This window comes from Macrobrachium rosenbergii, chromosome 30 (genome assembly GCF_040412425.1).
Source record: "Macrobrachium rosenbergii isolate ZJJX-2024 chromosome 30, ASM4041242v1, whole genome shotgun sequence".
Lineage (NCBI taxonomy): Eukaryota > Metazoa > Arthropoda > Malacostraca > Decapoda > Palaemonidae > Macrobrachium > Macrobrachium rosenbergii.
The window spans coordinates 17,610,299-17,631,725 of NC_089770.1; the positions used below are offsets into that span (position 1 = coordinate 17,610,299).

General features: G+C 38.9%; 1 protein-coding gene across 1 annotated transcript in view; it reads left to right on the forward strand.

Annotated features, from left to right (window-relative positions):
- LOC136854827 (microtubule-associated protein futsch-like) overlaps nucleotides 1-21,427 on the forward strand; it is a 130,414-nt gene that overhangs the window by 53,339 nt on the left and 55,648 nt on the right. Inside the window, exons 7-12 of the mRNA XM_067131365.1 lie at nucleotides 96-6,419; nucleotides 9,616-9,719; nucleotides 10,033-13,502; nucleotides 13,689-13,818; nucleotides 17,500-17,659; nucleotides 21,074-21,208. Of these exons, the coding sequence (XP_066987466.1) occupies nucleotides 96-6,419; nucleotides 9,616-9,719; nucleotides 10,033-13,502; nucleotides 13,689-13,818; nucleotides 17,500-17,659; nucleotides 21,074-21,208 (10,323 nt within the window). The remainder of the gene's footprint in view (nucleotides 1-95; nucleotides 6,420-9,615; nucleotides 9,720-10,032; nucleotides 13,503-13,688; nucleotides 13,819-17,499; nucleotides 17,660-21,073; nucleotides 21,209-21,427) is intronic.

Consider the following 21,427-nt stretch of genomic DNA (forward strand, 5'->3'; position numbering starts at 1 on the left):
CAAAGACGTTCATAGTTATTAGGTAGCCTTAAGGTTCAGAGAGAGTGGATACTTTTTGCTGTTTCTTTGTAATTGGTTCCTGTTCATTTACTCAGAGCCAGGCCACAAGAGGGGAAGAAAACACCCAGTCGAGGGCAAAACAGGGCCAGGAGGTCGACAGGTCGACTCTGAGGCAGGGTCACGGTCAGAGTCAAGGTCAAGGTCAAGGACTCCTTCCCTCAGAAGGAAGAAGGTGGAAAAGAGGACAGTAGCAATTCAGACTGATGAACTGCCACCTGAACTTGATGTCCCTGAAAATGAAGATGCCACTGTTTCTCTGCCTTCACCCAGAGGCAAGAGCAAGAAAGACCTCCATCCGCAAAGTCAGAAGATACACCCTGAGAGCACAGATAATAAAAAGGAAACAGAGGAAAGTGAAAAGAAAGCAAAGCGGCAGAAAAAGTCTAAGAAGAAGATCCAAGAGGAGGTGCCATCCCCAGAACCACTCTCCAGAAAAGGTAGTGTTCATTTCAGTGATGAAACTGCTATTGAAAATGTTCACATTATAGAAAATATTGAAGTTGATACAAGACAAACAAAAAGTTCAAAGAAAAAACATGAAAAGTCAAAACAAATACCAGATAATGTGCCCAGTCGCACAAAGCAAAGTAAACCTTATGAGCCTGTAGAATCAACCCATAATCAAGATAAAGATACTAAACATGCTAGCCGTAGATTGACTGACAAAGAAATCCAGCCGGATACAAAACATGAGCCAAGACCTCCAGATACTGCAAAGGTCTCCATGGGTATGCAGACAGATTCTTTGGTTCCATTCTTACCTACTAATTCCATTTTTATGACAGAGGACTTGGACACTAGCACAGACTGGCATGGAGAAGAGAGTTCTATTGATTTACAAGCAAGTGCAGGTTCCCTTGCATGGCACACAGATGCCAGTTCATTTGCTTGGCATACTGATGCCAGCTCCTACTGTAGGCAGACTGATGCAAGTTCTTTGTCATGTAGAGCAGATAGTTCCTTTGCTCCAGATTCTTGTGAAGAGATGCCTGGAGAGTCTGAAGAAGAGGAAGAAGAAAACTTGATGAATATGGACATAGACTTGATTAGGGAGAAAAGGCTAAAGAATGACCCCCTAAATGAGACTAATGAAATCACTTTTGGGGAAGGCGAACAAGAAAACATGCTATTAGCACGTGCTAAACAGCTACCAGAGGAGGAGTGTCTTACAAAAAATCGTGATACATTATCACAAGAACCAGAAAGCTACACCTCAAAAGATAACGAAAAAGAAGGTGAACAATCTGAACATAATGATCTAGACACCAATATTATGGTTAGACGTCTACGTTTTAGGCGTCAGCTGGCAGAAGACTTTTTGCAGCAGAATGCTCAGACAAAAGTTAGAGGTTCAGCTCCTAATATAAAAAGTGAAAAGGTAGAAAATGAGGGAGCCAATGAGAAGGGGATGTCTGTGGTCACTAAGGCTTCAGTAGCCAAAGACCCAGTCGTTCTTCATGGCCAAAGAAAGGAGAGACTGTTTCCTGTTTCAACATTCCCTAGAAAAACAAACTTACCCAAAGGTTCCAGCAGAGATGATGGAGATGTAGAGGAACCTAGTGAAGTGAAAACAGAGATGATACCTCTTGAAACAAGCCGTACTTGGCCAAAAAGTTTTATTGAACAGGAAAGATCTGATGACATTAACTTGAAAGGTTTCCAGGCCATTTCAGAAGCCCAGGCAGGTACAAATAGGAAAAAGAAAGAAAAACCTGATCATAAAACAAGTTGGTTAGAAATAAATTTAGTGAAGAAAGAAGTTGAAAGAACAGAAACACCTAAATGCATACAGATTTCAAATAGTCAGTTAAACAAGGATATTGAAAATGAAACTGTTCATTTGAACACAGATATACGGGTTAAAGGTCAGAAGCAGCAAGTTGACCTCTCTGATGAATACCCTAAAAGTGATCATGACTACAAAAGTAATTCAGCAGGTAACATACCTCCGAAGAAAAGTTCCCCAAGATCAGAAGGTTCTAAATCTTTACAGAGAAGAAAGAAAGTGCCTCAGAAAGAGTCTAGTGATTCCTCAGCATCACACCAGTTGGAGATCAGACATCAAGACAGTAAAAGGGTGAAAGACGTAACTAAATCTTCTCTACTGAAAACTAAAGATGCCATGCCTTCAAAACTTAAAGATACATTGCCTCCAGAGTCACCCAGAATATCATCTTCAACAGACACAAGTTCTGCAGTGCCTTTGTCAGATACTGTTGGTAAACGAGCGAAGAAGCCAAAGAAGACTACAACTTCTAGTCAGACTAAGGATGGGGACTCGGCTGTTCAGGGTTTAGTTCCTGGTAGTGGAACTGGTCACCTTAATCAAGTGATAGAAGAAGAAGCAGAGGTTAAGGATACTCCTTTACAAGACAGTGAATTAGTTGTAGGAAATGATTCCTCCAAGGAAAATGAAGTGTCCAAATCTGCAACATCTTCCTTAAGACGCAAGAGAAGTCTGAAGAGGAGAAAGTCGAAGTGCATTCAGACGGAGTTTTCATACGATGAGCCACCTGAAGGTCAGACGGAAAATATAAATGATGAAGACTCAACAGTAAAATTTCCTACTAGTAATTCAAAAGAAGTACCTCAAAATGAAACCAAACAAGAAATACATACTTTGGAGGTTTCCAGTGAACCCGAATCAAGAAGTCCCAAAGACCATTCTGTAGTGGATTTAAAAGCAGAAACGGTCTCTATTGTTACAAATGCAAGTTCTATCCGTCGTATAAAGAAGGTGAGAAAGGCAACTATGTCAACACAAACAGAGGAAGTTCAGGAGTGCTTATTTGATGAATTCCTTCAGCAAGAGCCTCAACTGGACACAGTTTCAGTAAGGACTAGTTCTCTGCGCCGTATTCGAAGGGCAGAGAAAAAATCAGTTGAAATCCAGACAGACTTGTCTCTTCCTATTTTTGTTGAAAATTTGCATTTGTCAGTTTTTGATTTTAATGAGTTTAGAGAGACTGAAGGCTTACCAATGTTAAGTGGACACTCTGACTCACTTATATATGTCAACATTCCTGCAGCATTTTTAGAAATAGGAGAATCTGGAAATGATGCTGATATTAGTGATGCTGATAGTGATGATGAGGGTAAGAGAAATAAAAGTAAAAGGGAGAGAACAAGTAGCAAAGTAATTAGTGAAAGCACTGAAGAAATAGAAGATGAAAACCAAGAAGAGGAGGAGGAGAACAAGGAGGAGGAGGAAGAAGAGGAAGAGGAGGAAGAGGAAAAAAAAGCTGAAACAAATGAGGCTGAAGATAATTCAGTTGGAAATTGTTCCTCTGGTGCTGAAGATAATGAATTAAGTAAGGATATAAATCAAGATGAAGAGGATTCAGTTGCAAATTGTCTCTCTGGGGATGAAGAGGAATATGATAAACTAAGGCAGGACAAGACTTCTGAATCCAATTCCTCTGCTTATAGTGATGAAGGAGATAAGTCACCTCAGGTTGTAGTGAACACAAAAACAGAAACCCAAGATGAAGGATCATCAGTTGAACAGCCTTTGTTTTATGAGGACGTAGGACAACCCAGCTTATCCGAAGATAAATGTGAGAGTGATCATGCAGATCAGTCAAGTGTGCCTACAGAGAGGAGTGAAAGTGATACTCAGGAAGAAACATACACTATAAATGATGAGAATTTGAACCTAAAACCCAATGAGGAAGAGGACACTAGTGATGAGGATGAGGATTTTGACATCTACATTGTTGATCGTCAAAGCATGGAGAATAAAGTAAAAGAGCTTTGTCAAGGTGAAATCATTACTGGTAGAAATTCTTTGAATGCAGAAATGAAAGATACACAATATAAGGAAAATGTTGAGAATATGCAGTCAGAACGTGAAGATGAGTATGAAAATGAAATTGAATTTGAAAGACAAGGGTCTGAAGAAAATACAAAAGAAAATGAGCAGAAACCTGGATTGGCCATACTTGAAAAAGACACTAAAGCAAATGTGGAGACAAAACCCAAGCAGAGTATCTTAGGAAGCACTGAAACTCCAAATCAGGTAGCTGAAACTAAGTTAGAAGAACCTGCAGACCTTGAGGTCAGAGGAAACATTGAACATGACAGTGGAGTTTCAGAAGAGGAGGCAAAAGAAACAATAGATGATGGAACATTGTCAGAAAGATGGTATTTTGGAGCTCAAGATAAGACTTTTGAGATTTTAGATGGCACTGAGGAGTCAAAGAGGCAAGATACAGTCATTTATTGTCCATCTGTTAATGTAGGAGTATCCCAAACCTCAGCTGACAGTAACAGTATGGAAGATGATGGAATGACCGAAACAGGAACCTTGGAAGAAGAAAAAGAGCAAAAGAGTCATGAAGATGACAGGGTGTACCTGGCAAGGAAGCAGTTTAGGGAACTGAGATATCCATATGGCAAAGGCCACTTTTCAGAAGGAGATACTCACCAATCTCTAGTCTATTTTGACAGTATTGGAGAGACATTCTCTGAAAGTACTCATGATGACATTGAGGCAGAAAAGGAATTAAACCATGAGGGGTATTCAGAATCAGAGATAGGACATCAAGGTGAGCAAGAAATTATAGATGATGAAGAAAAGGGTGCAGTGAATTTTGACAGTTTAGAGGAAAGTTCTGAGCAATTGACTTCAGCAGCAGAATCACAAAAGAAAGTATCTCCCCCAGAAATAAGAGTCCATGAAGCATCATCCTGTGAAGGAGATCCTCCAGTTAGTCCAGAAGAAATGAACGCTGGGGATGACAAAGAGCAAGAGGAAGAAGTTATGTTGGAATTGATTAGGGATTTGACACAGCACAATGACAATCTTGATGATGAGGCAAATTCCCGATTTGATGAAGAAGATTCTTGTGATGTTCAAGACTTAAGCATGACAACAAGGTCTGAGGAGGACTCATGTAGGGGTGAAAGTCCATGTAGCACTAATCCTGAGTACTTTAGAGACATTAGCCCTGCTAGCAACAGGTATCACCCAGGTGATGCAGTGGCACTTGCTATGGCTAATGAGTATGGATGCCCGTTAAGTGAAGAAGATGATGAAGAGGTCATTGTTTTCACATACAAAAAAGTCAGACCGAGGCAGAAGGATGAAAGATGGAAAAGTGAAAATGATTTGATAAACCGTGATGTTGCAGGCCAAGATGATGCCCAGAATGCAAATACGGAGTCTAAAGATGGTGGAGAACATGCAGAAAGGGCAAGAAAAGAGGTAGAATCAGAAGGTCTGGTTGTCAAACCAAAAAGGAGGAAACAGAAAAAGGAAAAACAAGATAATGATGCAGAGAAAGTGGTGGTGGAAGAACTTCCTAGTAAAGATAAAAACCAGAGTAGAGATGAAATAGCTGGCATAAACAAAGAAGAAAAACCTCATAGGGAACTTGATAAAGAACAGGAGGATGATTCGCAGGTAGAACAGCAGGCTGTAGAGGAAGGGGTTTACCCACAAAGTGGGTCAACAAAAGAGGGGGTGAGAAATGAAGTCGCTGAAATAGAAGAAAAGAAAAAGAAAAAAAGACCAAGAAACAGAAAGAGAAAGAATAAGGCTGAAGATGACAAAGAGAATCAAAATAACGATATGCAAGATGAATGCTCTGAGAGCACTGAAGTTTCTGAAGTGAATGAAGGCACAGATAAAGTCGAAGCAAATAGTAGTTTGATTGAAGGGAGTAAAGTGGAGCAGAGTATAAGACATAAACTTTGGGCAGACGAAATTGAGGAGAACTTATCTGCTGAATGGAGATCTTATGAAAGTGATAAAAGGGTGTCACAGGATTCTGCTGAAAAGAAAATCAAGCAGGTTGCTCCTGAGAGCGGTTTAACAGAATTCCAAGTGCTGAAAGGAGAAGAAGAGGACACTTCATTTTTTGACGAAGAGGGTGAAGATGTGTCAAGCCGATGTGGTGATGATTCAAGTCGGTTTGATGACAGTGAAGCTGGTGAGGGTGGTGGTGAGCAAAATGCATACGAGGAGTATTTGCTTATAAAGGAAAGTGACTGCCAGGAAGAAATGAGGGAAGTTGACAGAATATTCAGAGATGTGTTCAAGGATTATGGTGATGAGTTTTTGGCAGAGGAGGATGAAGCTTGTCAGTTACAAATGAAGGCTGATATTCCAGAAGAGGATGAGTCGCACAGTGAACCTGCTCAGAACCCTGAAAATGACTCTCTTGTTGAGTGCATTGATAGTGGCAAACTGGACTCTCATATGACAGTGCAACAAAATAATCCAGTTTTTGAAGAATGTGATGTTCAGTCAGAAGCAGACGCCTTCAGCGTTTCCGAACCTCCTATAAAAGTCCCACGAAGCAAAAAGCCGAAGAAGAAGAAGAAGGCTGCCTCACCGGCTGCTGACAATATCGAAGGTCAGTACCTGTGACCCTGCCTCGACCTGACCTGACCTAGAACTGGCTATCCAAATAATATCCCTGTATTGTGTGCTTATTAATTGCCAGGTAGGACTAACTTATCAACTAGCATATTAAATCTTTTGTATACTTACCTGAAGTGTTTCCAGTTATAGCTGGAACAAGGCTGCACAGGTTGTACCCGCTAAGATTATATTGTTGTTTATGCATCTGAATAGAGAACTTAGGTCATCTCATCTGCATCTTCTAAAAGCATTTAGAAGCCGTATCTAGTTGCTGGTAGTTATCCCATAAATGAAAACAGTAAAGTGTTCCGTCATGGGTAACCTGACAGTAGCCCTTAGTATCACTTTCAAATGACCTAAATCAATACTGTAAGATAAAATAGTAAATTTATGTAGATGATTTAGAATGGACTACATGCTCACCGGGAACATTACATGAAGTCCATTGACTTTCATATTTAATGACGTAGATTGTAGACCATAATCGTAATGTAGTTTTAGTTAGAAACGAACTATTATAGATAAATACTTGCTCACAGGCTGTGTGCTTTGTTTATCAGTCCGGACAGAAATGCATAGGTAGATGCAGATCTGAAAACAGTGGTCGTCTCAGATAAAACTGTAGGACTGTTATAAACTTAAGCTGATTGTTTATGTAAACCAAAATATCTGAGCGCTTTGTACCAGATTTGCACTGCTAAAAAGTTTTTGAGAAAATGGTTTTATATTTGGGAAGTTAATGACGATTTTTGAGGATTCTGTTCTTTCGAAAGCGAAGGCGATTAAATCATTTTGGATAGTTCATTCCATCTTGGTGTATGACATTAAGAATAAAAGATTTCATTATTTTTTTTATTTTCGCGTAGGAGATTGTGTTTTTGGTTTCGTTTGTCCGGGAACAAAGGAAGTCCGTAAAAACAGTATTCGAATAACTAACTACCATAGTACTATTGCTTGGTGGTAGTAGTCAGTAAAGCATATAAAGGTCACTTCTTAGAAGAAGTCGTCCAAGTGTTTCCAGAAAATCTAATTCAAATCCTTTCTTTAGTTTTGAGATGTTGCGGCTGAACTTCGGATGCACAAACACGAGTGGAAACAGGTATATGCTCGAGGGAGATATCGCCATTGCACGAAAGAATACCAGAATCCTGAACCTATTCAAATTTACGAAAATCTGCGCACGATGGCTGTGCTGAAAATGACCAGACATTTCTGGTTGAATTACAGTTTTCAAACCGGAGTTGCAATCTGTTGATACCTTTTTTTTTATTTTTTTTTTTAAGAAATGATACATTTCTGTGTGTGTGTTTTTAAGAAATTTATTAATATGTAAGACGTAGTTTACTCAGATTCTGTCAGAATGTTGTGCACTTCAAGACGCATTTTGTCAAGTAGTATTTTTATCACTAGACAGAAATTCTTATCACCCCCTTTGGAGGGGGTTTTCCTTTTACTTTTCATTTAGGGCAATGTTTTCTCTTGCAGACTAAAGCATCGTTTACTTGTTATTTTTTGTTCGATATTTTTGCCTTTCTGATAACAGACGCCTTTCCTTTCTACCAATGACAAAAAAGCGCTTTCGAATTCTTTCTGCTTTCGTGTACCTGGCTTGGACCAGTGTCACTTCCTTCAGCGTTAAATTTTGTTCGTACTTATTTCAGATCTGTTCTAGATAAGAACATCTGATTGCCCGTCACATTTGCTTTTGCATTGTAAAGAAATATGCTTGAATTTCAATTTCGTGATCCCTTTGCTCTTTAAGAAGGGACCTCGGTAAAGGGTTGCAGGGGGATATAATTTGACGTAGGTAATAATTAGGAATACGTGGAGAAAAGGTACTCTGGTCACGAAATGTATCTCGTTATTTATGTTTCGTTATCGTTTGTTGAAAAGACTTGGCAAGGTACTAAAATACGTTTCCATGCCCCATTTTTCATTGGTGGTTAATCTCTGTCTGTCTGTGTCAGTCTGTCTCACACTGTATGTATATATATATATATATATATATATATATATATATATATATATATAATATGCACATACATACAGCGTGCCCGCGTGTTCATTGAAGGCTATACGCCTTCCGGCACATGTAGCCGTTCGGCATCTTTTGCTAACACTTCAAGGGGGGAAAAGGCAAATGGTAGAAAATGAAATGAAACCGTCAATAGAATCAGCGTTACAAAGTGCAAGGTATTTCATAGCAATAAGCGCTTAGCTCACCAAAATAGCCAGAGTCTAAATTATAAGCAGTAGTAAGTTGATATGCCTTAAAAGTTCAATTAAATAAATTCTATAATATCACGTAATACATGCGAATATATTTTGGCAGTTAGTCTATGTAGTGCGGATGCTTCATTGGGGTCGATAATTGTCCCGTTACTTGATTTTGAATTTGATCCATTTCCTGGATTGAAATTTTGAAGTACATGTGTCATCGATAAATATAACTTCTAATACTGTATGGAGATTTACTTTTAAATTTATTTTTAATGCAGTAATGAATTTTAATGCCCATACCTTTATTATTTTTTTTTTTTTCGACAGCTTGCTGTTCTCCAGCATAGAAATAGCAAAATGCTTAATCATAGGTTTATCTTATAACGTGATAACCTGTTTGCAGCTGCAACTAAACAATGCAGTTAATTTCAAACATTAAAGATAGTAGACTAAATAATTAAATTCTTTTGTTGTGACTTGGAAAAAATTAGTTAGCCGTATTAATGAAAAAGAAGTTTAATGTTTATGATTTTGTTTTTACGTCCTTTCCTTAATGAATAAAATGTTTTGTGTTTGCAAGTGAAGGGAATTTTTATATTCTGTAAATATGAACCATTTTTCACCATTAATCTGTTTATGCAACCTGTAATTTTTCATCTGTGATTAAAGACAATACTTTCTTTCCAACCTGAAGTTGATCATACCCGGATAAGAATGGTCTGCATGGGGCCTCTCTTTACCTGTATTTACAGCATCTCTTGCCCTTTGTACTAACCCCGATCTAACTAGTGTGTGAATCCTCTTCCCCCCAAGTCAGCCTTACTACCCATCCTTACCCTCAGCCACTCACTTCGTCGAAATCCTAGCCCGTGAATGAGAGCTCTTTCTATTTATCCTCCAGTTTGGATTACCCTCTAACTACCTCCTTTGCTCATGAAGTTGAGTTTCCCCTCTTGCAACTTCTGCAGAAAAACTGAAGCGGTCATGCATGAGGACGCAGGCCACGCAGACGGAGACGGGGCTGGTGAGGAAGTCAATGCCTCACCTCGCCCTTAGTCCGAGGGCTGAAAAGGTGGGGGGTCTTCGTATTTCTGTAGTTCACAGTCCACCTTGCATCCTTTACCAGCATTGATTTAACATGGGTTAAGGTCACTCAGTAGATTGTGATGAAATGTGCATTCATTTGATGTGGCTGACATTAACTGGTACTTTAAATTTCTTAACAGTTTCTTCCATAATATGTACTTACCCCTCAGGTATTCATACTTTGCATTTAATAATGAAATAACTGTAATATGCAGTATGTTATCGAAATAATTCTCATATATGCTGTATTATAGTATGGAATTAAAGGAATACCATTAATAATTTCTTTTAATTACCAGGCTGAAATGATATCTCAGGGGGCTCAGACCAATGGTAATGGACGAAGAAAGCTTGTCAAAAGCCTGTCAGAGGCAGCACGATACGAGGGCCTGCAGTACGAAATCTACGATTTGGATGATTTGGCCGAACCTCCACAACCAATGAGAGCCATGTCGGAGGGCCCACCACCTTATCCTCTTAGATTTTCAGCTTATGAAATACCCTTAGATGAGAGTCCTCCACTTCCTCCCTTGAAGTTTCGACAGAATTATCATGAAGTGTTTGTTGACTCCTCACCTCAAAAGCCTCGTCGAGGGCTTTTACAAAAGACTTTGTCCGAGGGAGAAATCTTATCTGAAAGAAGGAAAGCACTGAGTTTAGCCTCTGGTTATATAGAGGTAGATATAAATGGTTTTAGTGACAACGAAGAAGAGGTAATAGAACCTCAGTGTGTTGATGAATGTTCAAGAGATTTGTCTAGAAGTAGAATATTCAGTCCTGATACATTTTTGGAAGAAGAGGAGGAGTTTCATGAGAATATGTTTCATAAAGATATTCTTCCTCCTTCTTTAGCAATAGAAAGAAAAATGTCTCAAGTGTCTACAGATTCAGATATGAAAACTTTTGATCCAAATGAGTTCCGAACTGAAGAACACCTGAAGAGTCAGCTTGTAGCCTTATCTTTAGACTCCCTTGCTGACAATGGTCCATCTTTAGAGAGCATGTCTGTCATAGAAGGATACAGTGCGGCAGAAGATAACTCTTCAATGCATTACCTGGGTACGCCTAGTGAAGGTCCAGGCTTTGGTGAGTTTGGAGACCACCTAGAAGAATCAATGAGTGAAAGCCAAATAACTGTTGTACAGAAGGCTTTTGCTGCTTCTTCACAGGTCATTACGTCAGATTCTGAAAATGGCAGCTTCCACCTCACAGACCCATCATCTGCAGCAACTACACCCTCCACAAGACACAAAAGTCTTCCTACAGCTGGGAGCTTTGACGAGGACCTTGATGATGAGCTGTTGCCACGATTACGGGTATCAAATATTGTTCATAGTGCTACCACCCTTTCTTCCATTGAGGATGAACAAACAAGTGTTAGTGAAAATGTTATATCTGATGGATCACAAGGATGTCCTGTTTCCACTAGCACTACTTCTAGTGAATTTGATAAAGCAGTTGCAAGTTCAACTGATGATTTTAGCTCAATAAGGAGTGGAGATTCCATGACCATAAAAGATGAAGCTTTAGATGAAGAGGAGTTCGAAGGAGATATAATAATAGAAGAAAACATAATGGCTAGATTAGTTCAAGATATGAAAGAGAGTGAGGTAGCATCACAGTTAGCAATCAAAACTTCCGATTTCAGGGACGATGCCAGAAAACTAGCATCACCAGAGTCGGACTCGTCCAGTAGTCACTTTACGGAGCAGGAAACGTCCAGAAGTCCTGTGTCAGGCACCACTAATACAATGACGTCCAAGTCTGACCTATCACGCACCGATTCTCATCAGACAGACCAGTCAGAAACCTCAGAAGATTATATCACTGCCAATGAAAACAGTAATAATGGCCTCGATGCTCGCCGCAGTTATTCCTTCGAAGAAAGGCATGTTTCTTCTCCTCCAGGGATGGATGACATTTATGAAGATGAAGCTTTAACACCAAAAATTCTTAGCCCAGAAACAAGTGAAGTCCTTGCTGACCTTCAAGAGCATAGTGACATGACTGAAGGCCTCAGTGTCACCAGTGACTTTGAAACTGCACTTACATCTCCTGATGGAGACACTACCACTTCAGCAAGTTATTATATAGATCACTCAATAGGTGAAGAGTCTGATAAATTGTCTGAAACAAAGACTAAACCTGAAGTACCACCAAAACCGGCATTTTTACCCAAGCCTGAGGTGCCACCCAAACCAGATAGACTGTCACCATCTAGAGAGAAGGCACTTAGGTCTCCAGACTTAAGAGAAGGATTATTACTTGAAGAACCAATCCCTCCGCCACTTCCTGAATTCCAAGATGATGTTCCTATAATAACAAAAGAAAAACTTGGTGAGGAAAGTCGAACAGGCGCAATTAAAAAGCGTTATTCTGGAGGAAAAATTCCAAAAGATGATGCAAAAAGGTATTCAAAGTATTATGAAGAAGATGAGATAAGTGAATTGTCAGAAGTTCGGGGAGATAAATCTTGGTCCGAAGAAGAGAGAGAAAAGGCTAAACAAACACTGAAGTTAGATTTCCCTCCTGGTGTCACAATGTTTGGAGAAGCTCCAGCATGGCCTGAGCCAGAGAATCTGAAAACTGGTGATGTTGAAAAGAAACTTAAATTATTTGAAAAGCCTAAAAAATCAGTGAAGATTGACCTAGCAAGTGTGGAAGATATTGTAGCATCCCGTAGCAAGAGTGAGAGTCCACCATCTAAAGAGAAGGCCCCTCATAGTGGAGAAACTCAGCCACCGCCCACTAAACGAGAAAAAGCTAAACGAAAATCAGAAGAAGTAACAACTCCTGGTATGGTAAGGAGTCCAGCCATGCATGAAGGATTCAGACTGGAAGACTGGACTCCTGTTAGAACACCGGGAACTCCTGACAGAGCAATAGATGTTGACACATCAGATGATTCCTACTCAGATGGGCCTAGGGTTCCCCCCAAAGCCCGCAGTCCAGGTAAGCGCTCTAAGGAGAGTCCGGGAATGAAAGCTGAAAGCCCTGGACACTGCATCGAAAGTCCAGGGAAACAATTAAGTCCAAGGCAGAGTCCAAGACAGAGCCCAGGTAAAGGGACAGATGACCAGAGATATGCTGAAAGACGAAAAGATAGTCCAGGAAAGCAAACAAGACATAGTCCTGTGAAATCTGAGATTAAACAAATGAGTCCAGAACGAGATTCTATAACAAGTAGGCTAGAGAGGTCAATGGCTCATACAGTGGAAGTCCATCAGCGCCAGAGCCCATCTAGGTTAGGAAAACAAGGTGATTCTAGAAAAAGATTAAGCGAGTCTTCCATAAGTTCAGCAGTAGAATCGTCAGAAATTATCAAGCGCCATTCTGCAGAGATACTCGGTCGAGGACCAGAAAGCCAAGACCTTCTCCGACCTTCTGGTCCTGTCACAGGATATCTTAGGCAAGAAAGCCAAAGTCCAACATCCAGGGAAAGACCTTTGCAACTACCTGGAAGCAAACTCTTGACCATTGCTCAACCTAAAGACTCCAGAAGTGCAGAATCTCTCCGGTCTTTAAGCCCGGGATCAGATAATGTGTTCTTGGGCGGAAGCAGAGAACAGTTAGATGATGATGTCAGACCAGCTCTTTGTGTCCAGTGTGGAGAAAGACCGGCTTCCAGAGAAGGCCTTCTGAGACCAACAACAACAACCTCTGGTGTTACAATTGAAAGGAGATTGTCCGATCGGGAGCCACCAAGAACGAGGATTGTTAACCATCGTGCGAAGTCAGAAGAGAGAAGCACCTTCGGCAAAGACTGGGGGTAAGCTTGTATAACTTGAAGCAAAATAAGTCACGTGAGAATTCTTGCAAATATTGTGGATGTACTGTTGTTATTGTGATGCAGAAGATTATTGAGATATAAGTGGGGATTTTATAAAGAACATTAATATGACTAGAGATTATTTTTACCTAAAGACTTGTGGTAATTGTTGCTTCTTACTTCCAGAATAAGTCCTGTCAGTTTAGAGTTTGGCGACACTCCTCGTCATGATAGTGATGATGATGAAAAGGGCATCTACAAAGACGCTTACAATAATTGCCCTTGGTTATATGTCGCTCCACATGACGAAGCAAAGGTTCGCCAAAGTTTCTCTCTCTCTCTCTCTCTCTCTCTCTCTCTCTCTCTCTCTCTCTCTCTCTCTCTCTCTCTCTCTCTCTCTCTCTCTCTCTCTCTCTCTCTCTCTCTCTCTCTCTCTCTCTTTAATGTACAGTATATTGTGAACTGTTAAACTGCTTGTGATGTTGATACCCAATTATTATTATGTTATTCAGAACATGAACCTTACTCATATGGAACAAGCCCACAGGGGCCATTGACTTGAAATTCAAGCTTCCAACGAAAATAGTGTTCATTTGAAAGAAGTGCCAGAAGGTAATAGAAAATGCAAAAAGAAGATATCAGTTATTAGAAAAGAAAAAATAAATAAATTGATAAAAAAATTATAAAAATATAAGTAAATTATTAAAATACAAGGAGCATTGTTTTAGGGTTATACAGTAATTTGTTGCATCTTCCCTTGAGCTTTTGAAGTTCCAGTTGCACAACATCCTCAGGGAGAATGTTCCATACTCCAACGGTGTGAGGAATAAATGACCTCTTAAATTGAGAAGTTCAGCAGTAAGACATATTTACTGCATATTGGTGCTGCTGTCCAGCATATCTGGTTGCTTTCGGCAGGGAAAAAGGATCAGGGATCACTTGTGAATGTAAAAGATCCATAAAATACAACTTACGAAAAATTGACAACAAGATCCCATCTGTAACCATTCTACATAAGAGATAAATCTCTGGCAGAAGCAGACATCCACACTGGAAAACAGTATTCTAGTAAATTATTATTATTATTACTATTCAGAAAATGAATCCTATTCATATGGAACAAGTCCACAGGGGGCATTGACTTGAAATTCAAGCTTTCTAAGAATATGGTGCTCATTAGGAAGTAAGAGAAGGTAACAGGAAATACAGACAGAAGAGATCTCACTTATTAAAAAGAAAAAATAAATCAATAGATAAAAATGTATTAAAATGCAAGGAGAACAGCATTAAGGTAGTAACACATTGCATCTTCGCTTGAACTTCTAAAGTTCCAATTGCACGCCATCCTCAGGGAGACTGTTCCACAGTCCAAGGGTCTGAGGAATAAAACTCTCAGCAGGAAAAGGGGATCAGGGATCAATTGTAAATGTGAAAGATCTATGTTAAAATAGAACGTATGAAAAAATGGTAAACAAGAGACCATCCGTCGATGGTCCAAGTCATAACTGTTAATATTGGGAAAAAGAAACCTATCACCACAAACCACTCTTAAGAGTTGAATCTCTGGCAAAAGCAGACATCCACACTGGAGAACAGTATTGTGGTAAAGGCCTTAAGAACAATACTTAACTTTCGTGCAGCATTTGCTGTAACCTTCATTAGATGTTTTTCAAAAGTAAGATGTGAGTCAAAAGTTGCATCTAGAATAGTTAAAGCTTCAGACTCATTCAGGAAAGTCCCATCCACCTGAATGGGAGGATGGAGTGGAAAATCTCTGAGATCTGCTGATCAATAGCGTTTTCGTTTTACTGGAGTTCAGCTTCATAACCCACCAACTACACCATTCACTGATCTGGTCCATATTCCAATCGAGGCTGAGGGGAGCTTCATTTTTCATAAGTGGAAACGTTACTACATGCACAAGTGTTGCATCATCGGCATACTGAACAATCTTGTTTTCCAGTCCAATAACCATATCACTTGTATACACCAAAAATAATTGTGGACTAAGAACACTACCTTGTGGAACTCCGGTCACTAAAGATCCCATCAACAGCAACTCACTGCTGCCTACCTGCAAGGAAATCTTGAAGTAACCCTAAATATATCCAACCACTCCAAGATTCTGAAGTTTATCGATAAGTGCCTTATGATTTACTAAATCAAAAGCAGCAGTAAAATCTATTTGAATTACTTTGCACTCAAAAACCTTTATTAAGGTTCTTGTGCACATGTCAAATCTATTAGAGCATCACAGATGCCTTGAGGCATTACTTACAATACCCAACTTCTATGCGGCATTTGTTGATGCTTTCATCTGGTGTTTTTCAAAAGTAAGATGCGAGTCAAAAGTTATACCAAGAGTAGTTACAGCATCAGACTTATTCAGCAGAATCCCATCCACCTGGAGGGGAGGATAGGGTGGATAATCAGTACAAAATCAGCTAATCAGTAGTGTTTTTGCTTTACTAGAGTTCGGCCTCATACCCCACCGACTTCACCATTCACTAATCCATTCTACGTCATGATTGAGAATAAGGCCAGCTTCATTTCTTATGAGTGGAGACTTTACTACACCCAAAAGTGATGTATCTTCAGCATATCGAGCAATTTTGTGTCCAAGGCCAACAACCATATCACTTGTACACACTAAACATAACAGTGGACCAAGAACACTACCCTGTGGAACTCCAGACACAATAGGTCTTGGTTCGCTGAAGATCCCATCAACAGCAACTTGCTACTGCCTACCTGCAAGGAAATCTTGAAGTAATCCTAAAACATATCCACCCACTCCAAGATTCTGAAGTTTATAAATAAGTGCCTTGTAATTTACTAAATTGAAAGCAGCACTAAAAGCAGTTTGAATTACTCTCCACTCAAAACCTTTATCAACGTTCCCTTGCAAATGGCTTGTCAAATCTAAAAAAGTATTGCAGGTACCTAACTACATCCTATAGCATATTGACTATCTCCAAACAATCTTTAGATTCCACATACTTATATAGTGGCTTAAAAATAAGTTTTTATGCAATCTTGGAGAGCACACAAGAATAGAAATTGGCCTGAAGTTACTACAGTCTGCAGATGTGCTACTCTTTGGAACAGGCCTGTATTAGTAAGCTTGCAGTCATCAGCAAAGATACTACATCGGCTTAAAAATCTACAGAATCTACTAATCTTGGGAGACAACACGGTAGAAACCTTTTTAAGAAATAAACGGAAGAAACCATCAGGATTTTCTTCACGCCAGCTATCAAGATTATCAAGAATTTTCTTAACATCGCTATAGCAAAATGCAAATTTTGTAAGAATTGGTTCAGGATGACAAGTATCAGGGAGAGGGACATCCTCAGCTGATTGCTTGGCGTCTAAAGCTCAATAAAGCAATTCAGTCTTTTCCCCAGGGCCAGTAACCAATCTACCATCATCTTTATTAGTAGTTGTAGAATAGAAGACGAGCCTGACCCAAAGATAGGTGATGCCAATTTGGCCCACCTTAGATGGGGCTGAGGCTGAGCAGTTCCTTCAAGTTTCCTCTTTAAGGAAATATTATAATTTCAGCCATATGGTAAATTCTAATCACAGCACAGCTAGACTAAACAAAAATAGTGTAATTTTCATATGAACAATTTTGTCTCCATATGTTGAATTTGTGTGTATATATGGGTATTTAATGGTAATGCAAATGTTGGCGTTACTACTGCAATGTTAATTTAGAATTTGATGATGATAACGCCATATGTTGTTACTGGGTTGTCAGTCTTAGTCAAAAATGTGAAGCGTTTGCCACATGTTTGGACAAGGACTTTCAGTAATCGGTCATTCTGGAAGGTTATTGACATTTATTACTTGTCTGCACGTTATGAATGTGTTTAGGATATGTTAATGTTGTAATGTTTAGAAATTCATGCAACATGCAAGAATAGAAATGAGAATTCTGGCCCAAGAGCATTAGATAACCTCCCCATTACTACATATTATCCTAACCCCCCAGGTGTGGCGTCGCGACGAAGGATCCCCAGTGGCAGTGCCTCTCGACCTCAGGATCTCAGGGTTTGAGGACGAGGACGAGAAGAGGGCTGTGAAGGCTCAGGAAGACGAAGAAGAAACGATCAAGGAAAATGGGAAGACTGAGGAGAAGGGTGAGGAAACGGGTAGGTTTCTTGCAGCTGAACCCAGAGGTTTCAATTTCTTTATTTGTTTATTTGTTTTTGTTTTGAGGAGGCCAAAAGGGCGAGCAGCTGAATGTCCCCTGCCGTATCCAGCCCCATCCCCCTCCCTCCCCAATAATCTGGAATTGAAGGCATAGAAATAAGGTTTAATTCTGGAGGAAATTGTTGTAAGTCAGGCAAAACGACAGTAGGGAGTGAATTCCAAGGCTAAAGGGAAAGCACGACGTGGATTATAAAGGATGCCAGGTAGGCAGAACTGTAGTATAGTAGCAAGCCTGCTTCGCGGAAGAAAGAATGTTGTAGAACATTTAAAAAACATGATGAATAGTTTGATGTGAGATTAGACCACCCTAACCTGAGAACGTGTCTCTGATGATTATATAGTAGGTGAAAATCTCGTAATAATGCATAATATGTACTGCGATGTTACTAAGGTTTATTTCATATTTCTCCTTTTTCGTAATAACAGTTTTCTTCCTTCTGCCATGTTGCATCAAGCATGGTTTATTGTGGGCTTCTGGATTACTAGTCCATCTGTCTATATTGAGGAGATTATGATTTCGTTGTCAGCAGGAGCATTCGTAATCATACTTTTATCATGAACTTATACAGTACTTCAAATGGCGATTATAGAAACCAAAGTAGATTTTGTCATAAAAATTTTTTGAAAATTTCGTAGAAGTTTAGCACCAGGTACAACATAAGTTACAGAACAGTTGAATGCATTAAATGACCTGACAAACATCACATGACAGGCTAAAAACATAGCAGCAGAGTGCATATAGTGAAGTAACTGATTGAGTATTTTTTTTTAAATATTCAGTTACATTATTATTATTATTATTATTATTATTATTAACCAGTTTGTGAGTTCCAGTCCTACATTCAGTCTAGCCTGACAACTATCAGAGCAGGAGTAGGTTGAAAATGCTCACCCTGGTGGGAAGAAGCATATTATAACAATGAAAAGTAAGAAACGGAAGGCAGTATTACTCCATTATCATAAAATTGTGTACAGGTATCGGGAATAGCTTCATCGAAAAACTGTTTGAGTGAAGACAGTTCAGGAAAGTTCTATATCTTAATTTAATGGAAGATATAACTATAGAAAATAAATTTGTTTGTAACTGTTTCTAAGTGGGGTGTCACAGCCATAATTTTAATGACTTTCTGTAAAATTAAATGTCATGAAAAGTGTTTTCATCTTGCGTGCACCATTAATTAGCTTTGATTAATGAGGGATCTGTTTCAAATGTGTAGTTTAATTGCTGTAGATGGAGTATTTTATCTCCATTCTTTAGGGCCCATAGTGACATTAAGTCATAAAACTTTTTCATCATCAAGTTTTCGACGTCAGTTACCCTTTACAGTGTCAGACCTCTGATGAGTTGTCTCCTTTCTTTTCGATAATCTTCTGTCTACAGGACATGCGGTCTGCATTCAGAATTCCCATGTGGTTAAGTCCTCAGCTTGACCCTTTCCTTGATCCAGACTTGGTATTTCCTTTTGTACCACTGCCCCAACTGTATACTCACTCCTCTCTCCTGCTCATTTTGTACCTAAACCATCTTAATCCCTTCGACAGTGGTTTTGTCACCGCAGCTTTGAGTTTCTAGTTGCTAGTTTATGATGACAACCTCAGAGGAACCATGGAGTTGTTTTCTTGACCCCTCTCGTGTAAATTAAAGCCATGTCCCGGGTAAGAAAATGATGCCTATACACCTGTATTGTGATATCATTTAGACCCGTTTTTTAACCTTCTGTAGAGCCATATTTCTCGACTGTAATGGGGCTAGCCTTAAAAGGAATATTTCTTCACTGAAGGTATAACGAGAGTAAGCCAGAGTTAAAGAACTTGGACACGGGTGGGAAGCAACATCCATTAGCAGTGATTTGATCATTCACTGTCAGTGAGTCAGTTTTAAGTGTGTTGAGGCATTCCACATATTCTGCAGATACTAATATTATATATATATATATATATATATATATATATATATATATATATATATATATATATATATATATATATATATATATATATATATATATATATATATATACTGTATATATATATATATATATATATATATATATATATATATATATATATATATATATATATATATATATATATATATATATATATATATATATATATATATATATATATATAAACACTAATTTTTCTTCGTAATGGTTGTGCAACATCAGGTAGAGAGTTTCTTGCATGGCAATTAGTGCATTTCCCTCCAACAGAAAGTGCTATAGGCGAATCAGTATTGGTCGTAAGTAAATGGACAAAGATTCTTTGAGACATTACGAATTTGTCAAGAAAACACTACATTTTATCCAGGTGATTCATTGGTGTTTGCAATTTGTATTTAGCAGGGCTTGAACTTGCTTAATAGAAGCTTCCTTTATCCCTCAGTTCAGTCACTCACTGAAGCAAGAATATTAACATACGTTTTAAAAGACATCATTGTACACTTTTAACAAGCAGGTTTTTCATTCTGACGTTATCCACGGCAAAGGAACTAAAGTTTTATATCTCAAATATTGTACTCTTCAGATTTTCATAAATTCGTCTGGAATTTTGTAGTTAGTATGAGGATAACGTTTTCTGGGATGCAAAGGTAGTGTACGCCTTTTAGAAAGTGAGAAAAGTTGGAATACAAAAAAGAAAACTGGTTGTATAAACCAACATTGTGGATTACGATTTGCAAGGAAAGGATTTTGGCTTGTAGCCTGCAAGTCTAAATCCCTTATGCTGAGAAAATAACACAAATATCCACCCAATGAACATATTATGATTGGGAGTTAAATTTCCATTTTTTAGTTCTCAAATAAACTAAAAGTCGCACATGAGGTACGTGAACAGGCATAGTACAACATGGAGGTTTTATTTAGAAGTTTATCAACAAGATCATCACTGATCTTGTTGATAAACTTCAAGTTACATGTACTATATGCATTGTATCCCCCAAGAAACTGTTTTTGACTTCCATCCGTCACATGCATTAACAATAATCGGTCTTTGGAGGGGTCTCTTAAATGCTTGCGAAGTAATTAGAAAGTATACCGTATATAAATGACGATGGTTCCTCAGAGAGAGAGTACAGAGGACCAACGAGTTTTTTGTATTGTATTCATGATGTGATTTATCTAAAATGAACTAATGACGCCTTTAAGATGTATTTCTGTGTAATTATTTTTTGTGCTAAATACACACACGTTCTTATTTTAATAAACCAATTCTAGTAATTGGTCCTATTTCATATCTAAAATGTTTCAGATGGTGTAACTATTTCAGTATATCCTCTTACCATTAAATTAATCTCTTCATTCTCTTAGTCTTAATCCCTCTTTTTTCCTCTCCTCCTCCTCCTCCTCCAGCGGGCAGACGCGAATCCCTGGAGTCGACGTGTAGCGAGAAGGACTTCCGGCGAAGGTACCAAGCCATCACGCACCGCATGGTCCACCGGAAGGCGTCCGTCGAAATGTACCGGCGCCTGATCCAGGGAACCTTCCGTGAGTTAACCGCTGGGCTCCCCCTTCAGGAAATTGATTTTTTCTCACCTTCAGGAAATAGACCCTTTTTTCTTCTTCTTCTTCCCCTTTTTGGTTCTGTAGGACTTCGAGGCTTGTCAGAGGCAGAAGTTGATGAAGGAGGTTTAGATTTATGTTTTTTATATATGTATTTGGACCAGACGAATTTTTCCAGTATTTTATTAAGTGGGATCATATTTC